This window comes from Geotrypetes seraphini, chromosome 5, assembly GCF_902459505.1.
Source record: "Geotrypetes seraphini chromosome 5, aGeoSer1.1, whole genome shotgun sequence".
In the NCBI taxonomy this organism is placed as follows: domain Eukaryota; kingdom Metazoa; phylum Chordata; class Amphibia; order Gymnophiona; family Dermophiidae; genus Geotrypetes; species Geotrypetes seraphini.
The window spans coordinates 18,556,477-18,575,226 of record NC_047088.1 but is presented as its reverse complement, the minus strand read 5'-3'; the positions used below and the strand labels follow the sequence as shown (position 1 = coordinate 18,575,226).

General features: G+C 42.7%; 1 protein-coding gene across 4 annotated transcripts in view; it reads right to left on the bottom strand.

Annotated features, from left to right (window-relative positions):
* Positions 1-18,750, bottom strand: part of CAPN6 (calpain 6) — a 134,249-nt gene that overhangs the window by 107,145 nt on the left and 8,354 nt on the right. For 3 of the 4 annotated variants that reach the window (XR_004539619.1, XM_033946392.1, XM_033946393.1), the window contains exon 2: positions 1,812-1,992. Coding sequence is in view for 3 of the 4 variants with exons in the window: in XM_033946392.1 (XP_033802283.1) it covers positions 1,812-1,976 (165 nt within the window). In the remaining variant the exon portion in view is untranslated. Of the gene's footprint in view, positions 1-1,811; positions 1,993-17,498; positions 17,638-18,750 lie in introns of those variants that run through there. The other variant, XM_033946394.1, reaches the window with a different exon arrangement.

The following is an 18,750-nucleotide window of genomic DNA, read 5'->3' as shown; positions in this document are numbered from 1 at the left end:
ATCCAGAGAGTTGTAGAAATCTGGAACGCTCTTCCAGAGGCTGTTATAGGGGAAAGCACCCTCCAGGGATTCAAGAAAAGGTTAGATAAGTTCCTGTTGGACCAGAACGTACGGAGGTAAGGCTAGACAGGGCACTGGTCTTTGACCCATGAGCCGCCGCATGAGCGGACTGCTGGGCATGATGGACCACTGGTCTGACCCAGCAGCGGCAGTTCTTATGTATAAGCAAAATAGGTCAGTATTTCCCTAAAAGAATGTGAATCTTTTCAGTATGCAGAAGTAACATGCATCAGAATTTTGCATAACTTGTTATCCCTTCATGAGTGTTTAAGAAAACCATTTCCCTAATTAATGCCTGACAGCGGAGCCCAGCCTATAATTCCGTTGACAAAGATTAGTACTAAGCAGGGACTCTTTATCTGACCATGAGAGCCACTAAGGCGTGAACTAATACCAAAGTTGCATATATAATCAAATGAGCATGTGATGGAGCAAGAGAAGAAAATGGAAGCAGAAAGTGGGGACTGACAGGAACAGAAAAGCAGAGAAGAAATCAGAACCAAATGAAACCTTAATCAAGAGACAAGATGAAGCCTGTCATTGCATTACTGGGAGACTTCCATGCAGAGGACGTCAACACTTATGCATCATGAATGCGTGTGAATGACTAGAATATCAGCATCTATTTGCAGATGTGTACAAACATGCATGGAAATGCCACACTTCAGAATAATGATCAAATCTAGACTAGTCCTCAGCCGAGAGAACTCAATCAAATTCAGAGCAATGCCCTCAGGGCCTTTACAGGTAGGGAGAATCCTCTGAAGGCCCTGACCACATGTCACTGCCCTTCAGCAGATATTGAACATTGAAGAAACTGTGTTTTCCAGCCCTGATTTCTTGCTTGTCTTTATTTGCAGTGGGCTATAAGTCTCTTAAATAAATATCAATTCTCCAAAGAAAGAGGAGTTGCAGCTCGAAGGCCTGAGTTTATCTCTCTATAGAAGAAAACTTTGATTCTACAACAGGATACTATAATTAGTACATGGAAGGCACCTGATAGGAGACTAATATATAAAGGAACAAAGATGCCCCCATCTTGCTGTGGATAGAATCTAAGTTTGTCTGCATCTGACCAATGCAGCCTGATATAAGGCGGCCATCTTCCATGAGTTGTCCTAGTTCATGATGGATAATTCCATGAATAAATATTTTGAAAAAAATTGAATAAGTGGACCATTAGGTCAGGAGAGGAGAGTGAAGAGAAAAAAATAGAATTCAGACAGTTTCTCAATTGTAATGATAGCAAATAAGCTGCATCTCAAACCCGTAAAAATATCTCTATCATATATATAATTCTTTGCATGGAACCATTTACTCACAGTGTATGCAATCTGCCTCAGAGCTAACAGGATTAAAGTGGGCCGTGGAGCAGACAATACAGTATTCCCCCGCGAATTCGCGGTTCACAGACTCACTAATTCACGGTATTCTCCAACCGCCTCTTCCTGTACTAAAGTCATGCTACACCAATCAGGAGCTGCGTGTCAAAGCAGCTCCTGATTGGTGCAGCCTTACTTTAGTAACAGGAAGAGGCGGTCAGAGCATACCGCGAGTGATTTTATTCACTCACTGGCGCGAAATTTGCGGGGGTTCTTGGTACGGAACCCTCGTGAATATCGGAGGAGTACTATACACTAACCATAAGTAATTGGCTCTGAGTATCGACTGTAGAAGAGGATTCACAGCAATAACCCTGACCCTTTTACTGTACTCATACTTCCATAGGATGGTAGAGTGAAGAGACTTACCTTTGGACGTTTCCACTCCACTCTTCCTGGAGGAGATCTGCTGTAGAAAAGAGAGCTATCCTCTGCTGGAAACTCAGGATCCTCAAACAGCTGCTTATGCCGGACACACTGTTGCTTGAGTTCATGATAGCACTGGTTTTTGAATAGTTGCACAGATGAACTCATTGTTTAGGTCTCAGGGCTATAAGAAGAAGACAGACCAGTCATTAAACATTGCTTTTCTTTCAAGATAATCTAAAGATCTAGGCCAGTGTTTCCCAACCCTCTCCTAAACCCACACCTAGCCAGTTGGAGGAATGAGGCATTATGACATCACAATTATCAGTTCTGGTTACCAGAGACCGAAGCTCTTCACACTAAGGGGGGAAAGTATCAACACGAACTACTTCTAAGACATGCTATTTTATCCCTATCTCTAGTTACTAATAACTGAGTTCAACGGTAAAATAAGACGTCTGTGTACGAAAGAAGAGTGGGACTTGGGGGTGACTGTGTCTGATGATCTCAGACTCATAAAACAGGTAGAAAAAGCAATGGTCAAAGCCAGGAGGATGCTTGGGTGCATATAGAGAGGAATGGCTAGTAGGAAAAAGGAGGTATAAGTCTCTGGTGAGGCACCATTTGGAATAATGTGTGCAATTTTGGAGACTGCATCTTCAAAAAGATATAAATAGGATGGAGGTGGGGACAAACAGAGAGACCTTAATATGTATACTCTGGAAGAAAGATGGGAAAGCGGGGATATGATAGAGATGTTTAAATATCTCCATTGTGCTTATATACATGAGGTGAGTCTTTTTCATATGAAGGAAAACTCTGGAAGAAGAGGGCATAGGAGTAGTCTAAGGAAATACTTTTTTTTTGCAGAAAGGTGTGGTAGATGCATGGAATAGTCTCCCATTAGAGGTGGTGGAAACAAGGACTGTGTGTGAATTCATGAAAGTATTGGACAGGAACATGGGATGTTTTGGGGAGAAGAAGAGATAATGGATGCTGCAGATAAGCAGACTGGATGGGCCATTTGGCTTTATGTGCCATCATGTTTCTATAGTCCTATGCAGTAGAGTACCAAAGGAAGGGGGGGGGGGTAGTGGGAAAGGCGGTCCACCCCAGTTGCAACCCTTAAGGGAATGCTCAAAATAATAATAATAATTTATTTCTTATATACCGCTATACCGTGAAGTTCGAAGCGGTTTACAATAAAGATACATTTGACAGTGCATGGGATAGAAACGGTTTACAATAAAGATACGTTTAGTCAGTACATGGGATGCAAGTGGTTTACAATACAAGTGGTTTACTATCAAGGTGCATTTTGTCAGTGTAAGGGATACAGGTGGGTTACCATAAAGATACATTATGTCAATACATGAGATTCAAGGTGGAAAGTATAATTAGTTTCGGGCCTTGGAATTAGGGGGCGAGGTGGAAGGGTCATGGCGAGGAAGAGTTGGGTATGGGAATTTAGAATTTGTTAAATAGTCGAGTTTTCAGGGATTTTCTAAAGTCTGCGTATGTAGTGGCCTCAAGTATGGGCTTTCCAAGCCATATGTTCAGCCTAGCTGCCTGGAATGATAACATTCTATCTAGAAATTTTTTGTATTGGTAAGATTTCAAGGAGGGGTAATTAAATAGGTTTGTTCTGCGAGTGCTCTTGTTGGACTCGTTGGGGGAAAACTGGGAGATTAGGTAAACTGGAAGAATCCCAAAGACAGCTTTGTAGCAAAAACAAGCAAACTTGAAGAGGACTCTGGATTCTGCGGGTAACCAGTGGAGTTTCTGATAATAAGGGGAAATGTGTTCCCATTTTTTAAACCGTGGATTAGTCGGATCGCGGTGTTCTGAATTAATCTCAGCTTGTTGAGGTTCTTTTTATAAGCTCTTAGGTATATGATGTTACAATAATCTAGGGTGCTTAAGATGGATGATTGTACTAGTAAACGGAAGGACTTTTCATCGAAAAATTTTTTAATAGTGCGAAGTTTCCAGAGGACCGAAATACATTTTTTAAACAGTAGGTTTGTGTGGTTTTCCAGGGTTAGGTGTTTGTCAAGTGTTACCCTCAGAATCTTTATGGTTTGGTCAAAAGGCCAGCATCGTCATTTTCTTCCCCTCAGTGGCAGCCTCATGACTCATTGCTGTGCCGGCATCAGGCCTTTCTCTCTGCTGGGTCCTGCCTTCATGGAAACAGGAAGTAGGCGGGACCCAATAGAGAGGAAGACCTGAAGCTGGCAAGAGCAGCAAGTTGTAAAGGCTGCGCTGTCAATGTCAGGGAGGGGGAGAGAAATGTTGCATCCGATTAGGGAGAGGGAGGAAGAAGGATGACCAGGTAACAGAGAGGAGAGGGAAGAGAGATGCCAGACCATGGGGAAGGGAGGGAGGAAGAAAGGGAAAAGAAGGAAGGAAAGGAGATGCCAGAGTATGGAGGGGTAGGGAAATATGTCAGGGCATGGGGAGGGAAGGAAAGGAGACAGAGATGCCAAACCAGGGGGAAAGGGGGGAGGGAGAGAAAGGAAGGAAAGGAGATGCCAGGGCATGGAGGAGGAGGGAGAGATAGAAGGGTAAGAGAGGAGAAAGATGCCAAGGTATGGGGGAAGGAAGGGAAGAAGACAGAGATGCTAGATTATGAGGTGAGGTGGGAAGGAAGGAAGAAAAGGAGAAGAGAAAGATTCTGGAGCATAGGAGAGTGAGTAGAGACAGACAGCAATGGAGATGAGGTGAAGCTGAAATAAATTATATATAAAAGAGAGAAGTGGCACAAGATAGACAGTTTATGGAAGGGACATAGAAAGAAGGAAGATGCAATATGGAAGGGGAAGAGATTGGAAGGGAGAGGGCAGACAGGGGATGGAATTTCAGAGAAAGAGGGCAGACACTGGATTGAAAGAAGAGAGTGAAGATGAAGAAAGCAGAAATCAGAGTTGACAATAGGTAGAAAAAAATACCGTATATATTTTTCTTAATTTAGAATAAAGTAATATTGTAGCCATTTAGATAAACATTTATAAATAGGAAATGGAAATAAGGTAATCTTTTTATTGAACTAATTTTAATACATTTTTTTTTTTTTACTAACAGAACCCAAAATCTCCTTCCTCAGGTCAGGACAGGATACCATAACAGCAATATACTGTACTGACCTGAGGAAGAAGGTTTTGGCCTCTGAAAGCTAATTGGAAAATATATTAGTCCAATAATATGGTTTTCTTATTTTCCATCTTTTGTTTTACTTCGGTTTGTTAATTTGTAACAAATTTGTCATTTTTTTTTTCAAATTTACATCTGCTGACTTTATAGTTATATTTTGCACAGTATTTCTGTAGTGTTGCACTGTATGCAGAGTCTGGCTTCTTGGTGGTTTCAGTTTAACTTTTGTCTACATATTTCTAATTTTAGTTTGTGATATCTTATACCATACTGAGCAAGGGTGTATCTGTGTTCTATGTGTATGAAAAAGATATGGTTTTCTGTTAACACTTACTATGCAGGATCAATCTGTACTAATCTGGCTTGCTTAGTGATGCTCCCTTCTTTTCCCTCTAGTGCTCACTGTAGTGTTTAAAATGCTGCTTTTTCCTAGGTGCACCCCAGTTGTGTGACTTGTGGATTGTTACTAAAGATATATATTTTTTAATATAGAGGAGAGAGGTGTGAAATATGCTACGTACCCCACTGTTTCTATGCTCCTATTGATAAATTCCCCCTAAGGACACAGTTGGGAACACTGATCTAGGCTATGACATGAAATATGGTGATGTTCTGCTGTTTACTACACTGAAAGAATTTAAAGTTCAGCAGTTTGAGTTCTGGCAGAGGCCCAGGTAAACTAATGGAAATTCTGACTGCTGACAGAAAGGTTTTCTTCCTTTGTGCATCTCTGGGCACAAGTCCTGATCAATTAGGCCCTTTGTTTCAGTTCTTCCCATTGCATAACTTGGGTTCCACCCCCTTATTTTTGGACTTTGTTATAAGATTTTGCAATGTCCCCACTTTTGTTGAAGTATACCTTAAAATGTTGGGGGGGGGGGGGGTTCCCTTTTCATCCTGTGTTTTCCTCTGGCTCCTTTGGGCTTCCAGCTGAGTCAGAACCGATCTCTGCTGAGCTGTGATGTCATATATCTGCATATACCACTATTTTTGTGTTGTCTTTTACACCCAAATCAACACTTAAATATATAGGGGCCCTTTTACCAAACTGCAGTAAAAAGTGTGCCCTTAGGCAGGTATTTTTCTGTGCACTAAGTCCAAGGTAAAATGGCTGATTTTTTCTATTTTCCCTATTAATGGCCAGAGGCTAATTTTCCCATTAATGTGTGACCCTTAGTGCATGAGACCCTACTGCCGCCCATTAAGTAGGCATTAAGAGCCAGATCTATAATCAGCGCCACGATACTTTTTTAGTCATGGAAGATCACACAGTAGCGTTAACTTGAGAACCTAAACAGTTTCTCAAACTACACTCGATATAATTTAGAAGACTCTCAAGACTCCTGAAGTGAAACATGTACATGTCGAGTCATTGAGCTATTGGATGAATAAAGTCATTTGAACAATTGGATGAGTAAAAGGACGTTTTTTCAATAATTTGTGGTCATCAATCTGTTTAGGACAATTCCACCCCTTACTGTATATATTTTTACATACACCATTTATAGAATCATGCCTAGTGGTGTCTAAGCAGACTTAGGAATCGCTAGGCATCCTTGACATAGGCACTGCTCCATCAGACCAGCTTTTCACTCGTCTAATTTGGCGGGACCTATGTTAGATGCCTAACGACGCCTAAGTCAAGCACACCTATTCTCCGCCCATAACCAAACCTAATTTTTAACATAGGCATTGTTAGGTGTCCCTAGGCATTGGATTGCACCTCCACTTAGGAGGTGCCTACGAGTTCAGTGCCAAACTTTTAAATTGCTTTTTTTTGATTGGCTGAAAACTGGTGTGGTCAGTTAGCATGTGAATTTAAAAAATTAAGCCACAATTGGGATGCCTATATATACATAATTTATGCAAGATACAGTAAATAGGCAGCGGAATGCTTTTTTGTTGAGGAGTGGGGCTGAAAGCTCCGCCCCAAACCCCGCCCCTATAATAGTACTAATTGTAATACCATTTTTTCTATTCATTTTTCATATATACATGCAATGTAATCTTATTAACAACACATAATGGTTAACCATAAAATAAAAAAACCAAACACAAAGCACACTGTACGCAGAGAAAATGTTAATTATCATTTATATTCGGGGATTTTTCAAAGATGTCAAGGCAGATGACTTTCAAATATGCAACATGCCACCTCAGTAACTATAGAAAAATAGACAAATATAGTGCAAAATATAGACAGCAGATATAAATTCTCACAACTGACACGTTTTGATCACTAAATTGAAAATAAAATCATTTTTCCTACCTTTGTTGTCTGGTGATTTCATGAGTCTCTGCTTGCACTTCCTTCTAGCTGTGCATCCTTTCTTTCTTTCTTTCCGCACTCAGGCCCAACAATTGTCCCTTTCTATTCCCTCTCTCCTTCCTATGTCCTTAGTGCCCCTTCCTATGTCCTTAGTGCCCCTAGTCTTAGGGCTCCTTTTACGAAGGTGCGCTAGGGTTTTTAGCGCACGCACAAAATTACCGTGCGCTATAGCAAGCAGTAGCCAAAAATATACCGCCTCCTAATGCGTTAAGGCCCTAGCATACCTTTGTAAAAGGAGCCCTTAGTATTTTTGGAAAAAGTAAACAAGCGATTCACATCCACCCTTTCCACTCCACTCAGTATTTAATAGACCTCTCTCATATCACCCCTCGAGCATCTCTTCTTCAAACTGAAGATCCCCAGTCGCTTTAGCCTTTCCTCATAGGTAAGTCATCCCATCTTTTGTCACCCTTCTCTGTACCTTTTTGAGAAACAGATATAGTGTATTATAAGTTGGAAGCATTAGGACCTAAACTCTTATAATTCAGCAACTTAAGATCAGCAGAAATTTCACCAAACTTTAGATCCATAACACTGAGGAATCGAGCTCAAGTGTTCAGCATCCTTTGAATACCGGCCTGCATGTTATTATGCAGTTCTTAAGAGCATAAGAACATAAGCAATGCCTCCGCTGGGTCAGACCTGAGGTTCATCGTGCCCAGCTGTCCGCTCACGCGGCGGCCCAACAGGTCCAGGACCTGTGCAGTAATCCTCTATCTATACCCCTCTATCCCCTTTTCCAGCAGGAAATTGTCCAATCCTTTCTTGAACCCCAGTACCGTACTCTGCCCTATTACGCCCTCTGGAAGCGCATTGGCTAAGGCTCTTAATATTTGCATCTCCTCTTCCTATAGGCTAAGGCTCTTTGCACCTGCATTGTGATGTCATAGAGCTTTATGGTTATAGAAACCTAGTAACATGATGGCAGATAAAGGCCAAATGGTCCATCCACAGCATCCACTATCTCCTCCTCTCCCAGAAGAACATAAGCAATGCCTCCACTGGGTCAGACCTGAGGTCCATCGTGCCCAGCAGCCCGCTCACGCGGCGGCCCAACAGGTCCAGGACCTGTGCAGTAATCCTCTATCTATACCCCTCTACCCCCTTTTCCAGCAGGAAATTGTCCAATTCTTTCTTGAACCCCAGTACCGTACTCTGCCCTATTACGCTCTCTGGAAGCGCATTCCAGGTGTCCATCACACGTTGGTGAAATTCTTTTATAATATATATTACAAGTTCTGTATCCCCACAGATTTGCAGTTCTTCTGTTATCGCCAAAACCATGTCAATTAAGTTGTTGTTTCTCTTTCTAATCATTCTGCCATAAACCAAAATGTCTTTTTGTATTATGCTATTTAATGGGCCATCAAGAAGTTAGCTTTGCACAGATGCTATTGGTCATTAGCTTTCAGGGTCTCAAAGGTCATTCATTACATTTTGTCAGCCAGCAGTAAAAGAGCTATAAAACTGGGGGGTTCTACTTAAAAAATAAAATTTCATTTGAAAGCTATCATCAAAGATTTTGTAATTACAAGGTCAACGATTAATGTCTAGGAGCATAATGGCGTTACCATTCGGTACATGGGGTGAATGAAGTATGGAAAGGGGTTACTGCATTCTAATACAGTATCATGTTTATGGTAATTTTATGTTACCATTGTTGTATGGGTCAACGGTGCCTTTCAAAACCTTCTTTACTGACTTGGGTTCACCAAAAAGAAGTCCTATCTGTTTGCAAGGAATTTAAAAGATCCATGGCATGGGTCCAAAGAAGTTTCTGCCTCTTCTTCCTCCCAGCTTTGGAAAATGTACAAAAAAAAACAATCTTAATTATCTTCTCCCTTTAAGAATAATGCTATAAAAACACATTTGACATCATGCTACCATCTATGTAACAACATAGAAACATGACGGCAGATAAAGGCCAAATGGCCCATCTAGTCTGCCCATCCACAGTAACCATTATCTCTTTCTCTCTCTGAGAGATCCTACGTGCCTTTCTCAGGTCCTCTTGAATTCAGACAGAGTCTCTGTTTCCACCACCTCTTCCAGGAAACTGTTCCACGTATCTACCACCCTTTCTGTAAAAAAGTATTTCCTCAGATTACTCCGGAGCCTATCACCTCTTAACTTCCTCCTATGCCCTCTCATTGCAGAGTTTCCTTTCAAATGAAAGAGGCTCGACTCATGCGCATTTACATTACGTAGGTATTTAAATATCTCTATCATATCTCCCCTCTCACGCCTTTCCTCCAAAGTATACATATTGAAATCTTTAAGTCTGTCCCCATACGCCTTATGATGAAGACCACACACCATTTTAGTAGCCTTCCTCTGGACCGACTCCATCCTTTTTATATCTTTTTGAAGGTGTGGCCTCCAGAATTGTTCACAATATTCTAACTGAGGTCTCACCAGAGTCTTATATATGTTACCAAAGGAACCTCCCATCACTATAGCTGATCCTTCCCCTCCCCCTCCTGCGCGAGCAACTGCTGACAATCTGGGTTGAAGTTTCCAATCACCTGAGGAAAACCTTGCCAGCCCTCCAGGAATAATACCCATGCTGTTCAGGGCATCTGACTGCCATATATGCACAGACAGCAAATGTTGTTCATGTGTATGGACTTTATAGATAGGCAGATAATGAATGTTGTCTACATTTGTTGATTTTATGAAAGTTTTCGATATTGGAAACTGCCTAGATTTTAGGCTGTATACAAATGTGTTAAATAAATAAATAAATACCATATTTTTCGCTCCATAAGACCCACTTTTTTCCCCCAAAAAGTGGGTGGAAATAAGGGTGCGTCTTATGGAGCGAATACCATAGCCCTCATCTGTTTTTAATCATGGCAGGACCCCCCATACTTGCTTTTAATTCCGGGGCTTCCTTTGCTGGACGGCTGCGGCAGTGAGCCGCCACCCCCGTGCCTGCTTTTAATCTCAGCGCTTCCCTCGCTGAATAGCTGCGGCAGTGAGCCCCCCCTCCAGCAGTGAGCCACCATCCCTCGTACTTGCTTTTAATTCCGGGGCTTCCTTCGCTGGACGGCTGCGGCAGTGAGAAGCAGAGTGGCAAACAAGGCAGGTGCGCCTGCCTGGTCCCGCGCACCTGCCTGAATGGCTGCAGGTAGTTCTCGCGACTCCTGCCATTCAGGCAGGCGCGTAGGACCAGGCCGGCGCCTTGTTCACTGCTCTGCTTCTCACTGCTGCAGCCGTCCAGCGAGGGAAGCACCGGAATTCTCATTCTACCGCTAGATCGCTGACTTCTTCGACATGCTGCATTTCCTTATTCTATTGCCCGGCATGCCTAGGAATGGTAGGGGCTGCTTGTAGAGGTGGGGAGGGGTCTGTAGAGGTGGGGAGGGCTGGGGGGTTTGTAGTCTCCAGGGCCCATCAGAATCCAGGGCACTGGTGTGCTAGGTATAGTCTTAGATACTATATTGTATAGCTTTATTCTGGCTTGGGGGGAGGGGGGCACTTGGGGTGGGCAGAGGTTGGGTTTGTGATACTGATGATGTCTGCATTCATTGTTCTGTTTTGTTGTTCTTTACTCTATGCTTTGGGGGGGTCCTTGGTTTTTCATTCTTGTTCTGCTGGTATTAAGGAGTGTTTCCCATGTTGGAGATGGAACGTACAATATTCTGCTAGGGGGAGCGGGATGGGCAGGAGGGTTGGATTTTGTTAATATGGAAAACTTGATGATCTGGATTTCCCTGTTTACTGCTTGTTTGACTTGTAATCTCTTGGTATGTTTGTTCGTCTTCTAAAGCATGCTGTTCTGCTGTTTTATTATCATCAATAAAAATTGTTTAACCTAAAAACAGGTATGGGGGGGGAGCCCTGCTGGGATTTTAAAAAGGTACGGGAGGGGGGGCCCTGCCTGCCTGCCCTGCGCCCTGTCCCAGCCTACCACTAGACCACCAGAGGGGGACAGATTACAGAGCTGGCAGGGAGGGGGGGACAGGGTGCAGAGCTTGGCAAGGAGTGTGGGGTTAGGTGCAGAGCCTGGCAGAGAGAATTTGGTGCAGAATATTTTTTTTCTTGTTTTCCTTCTCTAAATCTAGGGTGCGTCTTATGGTCAGGTGCATCTTATGGAGCGAAAAATACAGTAGTTAACATACTATTGTTCATGGCCATCAAAAACATTTTGCACTGTTGGAAGAATCTATCCAAAGTAGAGTTCATGGCATGGTGGAACACTGTATGTATCACTAACAAATATGAAAGTTTAATTGCAGGAAAACATCGTTCCACTAGCTCAAAATATGGAGCCCTGTTCAAACTTATTGCGCTTTAGACCATTGACAAACAGAATTTCATAATATATTGCTATTCTTAATTTATCTAGCTGATGATGCTTCTTGAAAGTTCCATTATATTTTAATATGATTGCTGTGTATCATATGCCGACAATATATGTGCTGGTCCCCCTTATTCATTTGATATATACATTTTATGTAATTATATAGATATATATATACAGTATATATAAATATGTAATGACTTGTACATATGATCTATTTCTTGTCTTATTTAATATCTGTATTTGTATTTATTGTTTTGCACATATGATTTGTTTCTTGTTTTATTTAATATTTGTACATTTATCATATATAAAATTAATATTGGGGAAAAATAAATAAATAAATTGTAAGAACTTATTCTATAACAGCATCTGGGCACCCAGGTTTCATTATAGAATAGAAGTGAAATCTGACACGGTGCCCCTTCCATTTATATAGTTACACCACCATAGGACTGGCTAACTGCAGTCATGTCAATGCGACAGGCAGTGGCGTAGTAACGGGGTTGCCGTGTGGGGGAGGGACGAAGGTGGTCCACCCAGGGTGCGATCTTCCTAAGGGCGCGACACCCTCGTTCCTCCCTGCCTTTCCCATAGCGTTTTTTACTTCCCTGCTGCGAAGTCGCTGCCCGCGTCAGCATCGGCGCTCTCTCTGATGTCACTTCCGGGACCTACGCCTAGGAAGTGATGTCATAGGGCGAGCCATCACCGACGTGGGCATTCTGCTCATGCCAGAGAAGTTACAAAGGTATGAGAGAAGGGGGTGTGCAGTGTAGGGGGGCACCGCTCACTCTTACTATGCCACTGGCAACAGGGATACATGTAACATACAATTATCTATAGGTTGCATGTATAAGTGAGAGCCCTGCCCATGCTCCATCCATGCATAGGCCCTTCTGTATTTACATATAGCCCCCGGATTCTATACATGGCACCCAGATTTGCACGCCCAAGATGTGTGCACAAATTAATTGACTAACAAGCAGTGCACTATTCTACAAGGCATAGTGCCTAACTCTACTGACATGTAACTCAAAAGGGGAGTGGCCACCAACATGTCGAAGAGGTTCCAAATGTTGCATGCATCGTTATAGAACACTGTCTCAATGCGCCTATAGTTGGGTGTGGAAATTGGTGCTAAATGCTATTCTTCAAGGGGCACACACACTGGGCATTGGTTTTTTTCAGTGTCCACTTTTAAGCATCATTTATAGGCTTTCTCCTTATGTCACTTTGGAGGGATTAAGTGATTTGCCCAGGGGACACAAGGAGCAGTGTGGGTTTGAACCCACAATCTCATGGTGCTGAGGCTGTAGCTTTAACCACTGTGCCACACTCTCCCCATTCTCTTCTTGGTTGGGCTGAGAACTTTTCAGTGGCCCCTCATATTGTGATGTCATAATGCCTCATTCCACCAATGCTTCATATTGTGATGTCATAATGCCTCATTCCACCAGTGCCTAAGAGCCAACCTCATTGGTGATGTCACAATGGCTTGGTTTCCCTATACTTCTGCCAATTTACTAGATGCATTTGCCTCATTGAAACAAAAAGTGTCAAGAAAAGTGTGGAATAACTTGTAAGTTTCATGGCTCCACATCATATTTATTTATTCAATTGTCTCTACTGTTCTCCCAGGGGAGCTCAGAATGGTTTACATGAATTTATTCAGGTACTGAAGCATTTTTCCCTGTCTGTTCTGGTGGGCTCATAATGTATCTAATGTACCTGGGGCAATTAAGTGATTTGCCCAGGGTCACAAGGAGCAGTGTGGGTTTGAACCCACAACTTCAGGGCACTGAGGCTGTAGCTTTAACCACTGTGCCACATTCTCCCCATTCTCTTCTTGGTTGGGCTAAGAACCTTTCAGTGGTTCCTCGTATTGTGATGTCATAATGCCTTATTCCACCAATGCCTAAGAGCCAACCTCATCGGTGATGTCACAATGGCTTGGTTTCCCTATACTTCTGCCCATTTACTAAATGGAAAAAGTGTCAAGAAAAGTGTGGAATAACTTGTAAGTTTCATGGCTCCACATCATATTTATTCAATTTTCTCTTCTATTCTCCCAGGGGAGCTCAGAACGGTTTACATGAATTTATTCAGGTACTCCAACACTTTTCCCCGTCTGTCCCAGCAGGCTCACAATTTATCTAATGTACCTGGGGGCAATGGGGGGAATTAGGTGACTCGCCCAGGGTCACAAGGAGCAGCACAGGTTTGAACCCACAACCGCAGGGTGTTGAAGTTGCAGCTTTAACCACTGCACCACCTATGATAAGTCCTCTGTTTATAAAAATACGAAAAGGTTTTGTAGCTTTCATGCAACAATTGACAAAATTAACCCAGGGGAAATGCAGAACTTCTGTGTTAACATTTTGGCACGTCCCCACTTTTTATGTGCTGCCAAACAGTTAGCAAAGAGAAAAGAAGGGCCTTTGTGTTAACAGTTTTCGTGCTAGCTGTTAAGACGCAGTCCCTGTCCATGCCACACTCCACAATATCAGTTTCCACACAGTGGGTCCGGACTGCCCCATCAAACAGTTAATACAGTTTAGTAAATCGAGGCCTCAGGGCTAGATGCACTAAACACGATCAGTAAGACCGTGTGGATTGCTGTGGATCGATTTTTTTTGGGGGGGCTGATTCCAAAACAGCGATCGATGCTCAAACAAGTTTGCATTCAAATGATTTGCACGGAGGTCGATCATAATCTCCGTTCGATCCGTCCGATCGATCACTGTGAGAGCGACTCTCACACGTGTACAGAAGAGTCCAGTTGATACAGCGACAATATACGCATTTGCCAGATTTGCTATATCAGACTGCTCCGTGGCAGCTGGTCCTCCCTCCTTCAGTCGCCATCATCGTCTCCTCTTCCTCCCAGGGAAAGGGCAGCCTGCTTAAATCAGAGCCTACAACCGCCGTCCATAATGTTGACCATTGGAGCACAAGCGCACACGGCTAACAAACGCTGGTATTTCACGTGCTTTTAAAACAGTACAGCAAGGGCAATCCCTTGATGCTTTGTGGAGAGGTAACAGCAGACCATGCAAATGCGGGGCATAATTGCACGGTCTGTGTCTGTGTATGGCCGTTTGGTGGGGGATGGGCTGGGGAGGGCTTCAATGGCTGGGAGGGTGTAGAAGGGCTGGAGTAAGTCTTAACAGAGATTTTGGCAGTTGGAACCCAAGCACAGTACAGGGTAAAGCTTTGGATTCTTGCCCAGAAATAGCTAAGAAAAAAAATTTAAAAATTTAAATTGAATCAGATTGGGCAGAATGGATGGACCATTCGGGTCATTATCTGCCGTCATCTACTATGTTATGTTACTAAAGAGAGAGAGAGAGAGAAAAAGAGAGAGATAGAGAAAGAGAGAGATAGAGAGAGAAAGAGCTGGGAGGGTGTAGATGGGCTGGAGTAGGTTTTAACAGAAATTTCGGCAGTTGGAACCCAAGCACAGAACCGGGTAGAGCTTTGGATTCTCGCCCAGAAATAGCTAAGAAAAAAATTTTAAAATTTAAATCGAATCAGGTTGGGCAGACTGGATGGACCATTCGGGTCTTTATCTGCTGTCATCTACTATGTTACTATGTACTGTATAAAGTTCTGGACCAGCTTGTACATATTTTAATCATGAGGAGAGAAAATTTTAGCCTTCTCATTGGCCCCACCTTTTCGCTGCCCTCTCTTTTATATTTTATGCTGTTAACAGGCACGGATAAAACACGCCTTCAACACACATACTACAAGGACCTAATTTGTTGTTAACCTCTATGAGATCAAAGAGTAACCCAACGGTTAATGCAGTGGACTTTGATCCTATAGAAGTGGGTTCAATTCCCACTGCAGCTCCTTGCGACCCTGGGTAAGTCGCTTTGGCACAAATTCTGTAACCAGTGCCCAAAGTTAGACACCTATTTCAGAGGCGCCCACCTAGATAGCCGCCTATCGAAATTGAAGAACAAGCTCGATGAAGCTTTTTAATCAGCACTGATTGAAACCTAGGCGCCTATCAAGAAAGCGCAATTCTGTAACAAGGCGCCTCTGATAATGTAGGCGGCCTTCAAAAAAATAGGCGCCATGCCCGTTAGGCGTGGGCGGGGCTTCGTTTTAGGCGCCTTGTTACAGAATCACTGCTCTTAAGCGTGCATAAGCGCTCGCATGGGCGCCTAACTTTTAAATGTGCCTAGAGCTGGCCTATTTAATGGGTGCCTCCAAAATAGGTACCGCTCAGCGTGATTCACTAAACAGCACCCGATTGTGCTTGGATCGCGCTGAACAGTGCCTATATCGGCGCCCAACTTTTGGGCGCTTCTTATAGAATTTGCCCGTTAATCCTCCATTGCACAAAGCACATAGTAGTAGTAGCAAATTTTCTGTAGACCGAGAACCAGAAGGAAGACTTCTACAGTATAACCAAACTATTCAACTCTCTCTATATTATATAACTATGAGGGTTCTTCAAAAAATTTTCACGGGAATTGGCTGGGGTGGAGGAAGTGGTCAGAGGGCGTGTCAAAGAATGTCATCGGAAAAATGTATCGCAAGACAGAGCGATCATGTGGGAAGGTGATGTAATTTGCTTTTGAGATAGTTAATAAATAATATTTGAAAAAAAATAAAAGTGCGAAAAACTTTTTTGAAGATCCCTTGTACATCTTTGCAAATCACTGTACACTTAAGGGGCTTTTGCTGCATAAGCTCTGGAACCAGCATTCATTGTATGTTTCTTGTTAAATCCAATCTGCTAACAATTAACCTTGTTGCGCAAATACTAGACCTTAAAAAAAAATGTTGCCTGCGGGGACGCTAAATCACTGAGTTCTTTGTGTGGTGTTCCTGTTCTCTGACGGCTGGGGGTGGGGGAAGAATGCATGGGAGGTGAGGGGGGTTCATCAGAAAAACCATGCATGGAATACATTTATTATTTAAAAAGACAACAGAATTGGTTAAACCGTGAGCTTTTTTTGCCGATCTCTTTATAGTTCTCATATATAACTCCCATTCATTTAAATTCTTTCCTCGGTGGCAGTTCCTCCTAGAGTATTTTCTACTCCACTACCCCCATCTCAGTAGAATCTTTGTGACAATACATTTTTGCCCCCTCTTCTGGACAAGTTGCAGTCTGGTTCTCACTCCGGAATCAAACCTAGTACGAGTGTCCCCTCCAATGGTAAATTCTCCTACATACAACTGGTATTGTAGCACCATTACTGAAGTTCGTCGGAGCTCGTGTATTGTAACACCATTACGGAAGCTCATGTAAACTGTTCTGAACTGACTACCCAGTCATTAGTAGCAGGGTAAAACCTTTCAATAGACAATAAACTGTTGTTTTACTTTGCCCCCTAATTCCAAATACGGGCCATTATGTTCTGGATTACCCTTGTGTGTTGATGCTAATGGTTAATGCTCCTACCTTGGAGTGGAGTAGTAGCCCAGTGGTTAGTACAGTGACCTGAGAGACAGGGCAACCAGGTTCAAGTCCCACTGCAGCTCCTTGTGGCCCTGGGCAAATCACTTAATTGTCCCAGGTACAAAAATTTAAATTGTTAGGGGCAACAACATAAAAAGTACCTGCTTATAATACATAAATCACTTTGATTGTGCCATAGAAAGGCAGAATATCAAATCCTTTTTCTTTTAGGAAATCTACTTATGGGCTAAAGGTCCAATGCTCTAAGTCCTCGTATTTGCTTGGCCTCACCACACAGTCATTCTCACGGCTGATCAAAATCTGGAATTCTTTCTTTTAGAAGCATCTGGTACAAGAGTGGTCTTTGGGTTGACCTGGTCAACAGCTTCTCTAGTGCAAACTGAAGGTATACTGAAACTTGCCTCTCTCTCTCTCTCTCTCCCCATCGTTACACTTTGGGATTTGGGCTTCAGACGTATTACTCACTTTTTCCAAACCCTATCACAAGGTGAATTACAATCAGTTACATAAGTTATTTCCCTGCCTGAGTAGGCTCACGATCAGAGGCGAGGGAGTGTGAAATGACTTGTTCAAGGTCAGAAGAAGACTGAGCGGGAGAAGTCAACAATATCTTTATACCCTGGAAGAAAGATGAGAGAGAGGAGATATGAATGAGCCATTTAAATATCTCTATTGCATAAATCTAACTACACAGGAGGCAAGTCTGTTTCAACTGAAAGGAAGCTCTGGAACAGGAGGGAATAAAATCAAGTTGAAAGGCGATAGACTCAAAAGTAATCTAAAGAAATAGTTCTTCACGGAAAGGGTAGTGGATGCGTGGAACGACCTCCCAGTGGAGGTGGTAGAGACAAGGACTGTTTGTGAATTCAAGAAAGCATGGGTCAGGCATGTGGGATCTCATAGTGGTTGAAAGAGATAGCACAGATGATAAGGATGGGTAAACTGGATGGGCCATATGGCCTTTATCTGCCATATTTCTATGTTATACAATCCGTTAGATACCTGAGGAAAGACAACCACAAGATCATGCAGACTGAAGGTTTTCTGCTTCTGTCCTTTAAATCTGACCTTCACCTCAAGTTACGAGTTCTTGGAACTTGGACAAACATTTACGTGGTTAGGGGGTCTTTTACTAAGGCACGCTAGCTGATTTGGTGTGTGCTAAATGCTAATGCTAGTCCGCCTTAGTAAAAGACCCCCTAACCGTGTAGATGTTTGTCCAAGTTCCAAGAACTCATAACTTAGTAAAAGTTGTTTTTTTTTTTGTATTTCGGTTCTTCTTTGTGGTTCCAATCCCTTTGTACTAACACAAAATAAAATATTGTATAAAGCAGTGATTCCCAACCCTGTCCTGGAGGAACACCAGGCCAATCGGGTTTTCAGGCTAGCCCTAATGAATATGCATGAGAGAAATTTGCATATGATGGAAGTGATAGGCATGCAAATTTGCTTCATGCATATTCATTAGGGCTAGCCTGAAAACCCAATTGGCCTAGTGTTCCTCCAGGACAGGGTTGGGAACCACTGGTATAAAGAAAAACTGGAAGATACAGACGCCTAATGTAAATGCCCTGGTGGTGACACCTGGTATTGCACTTAAGAAAATAGATGTTACATTGTCACAGTTGTTTCTCCAATTAAATTTGAGACTAGCCAGAATATTTAGCATTATTTTGTTTAAACTAAAGCGTAAAGAGTACCACAGATGCTATGAGCT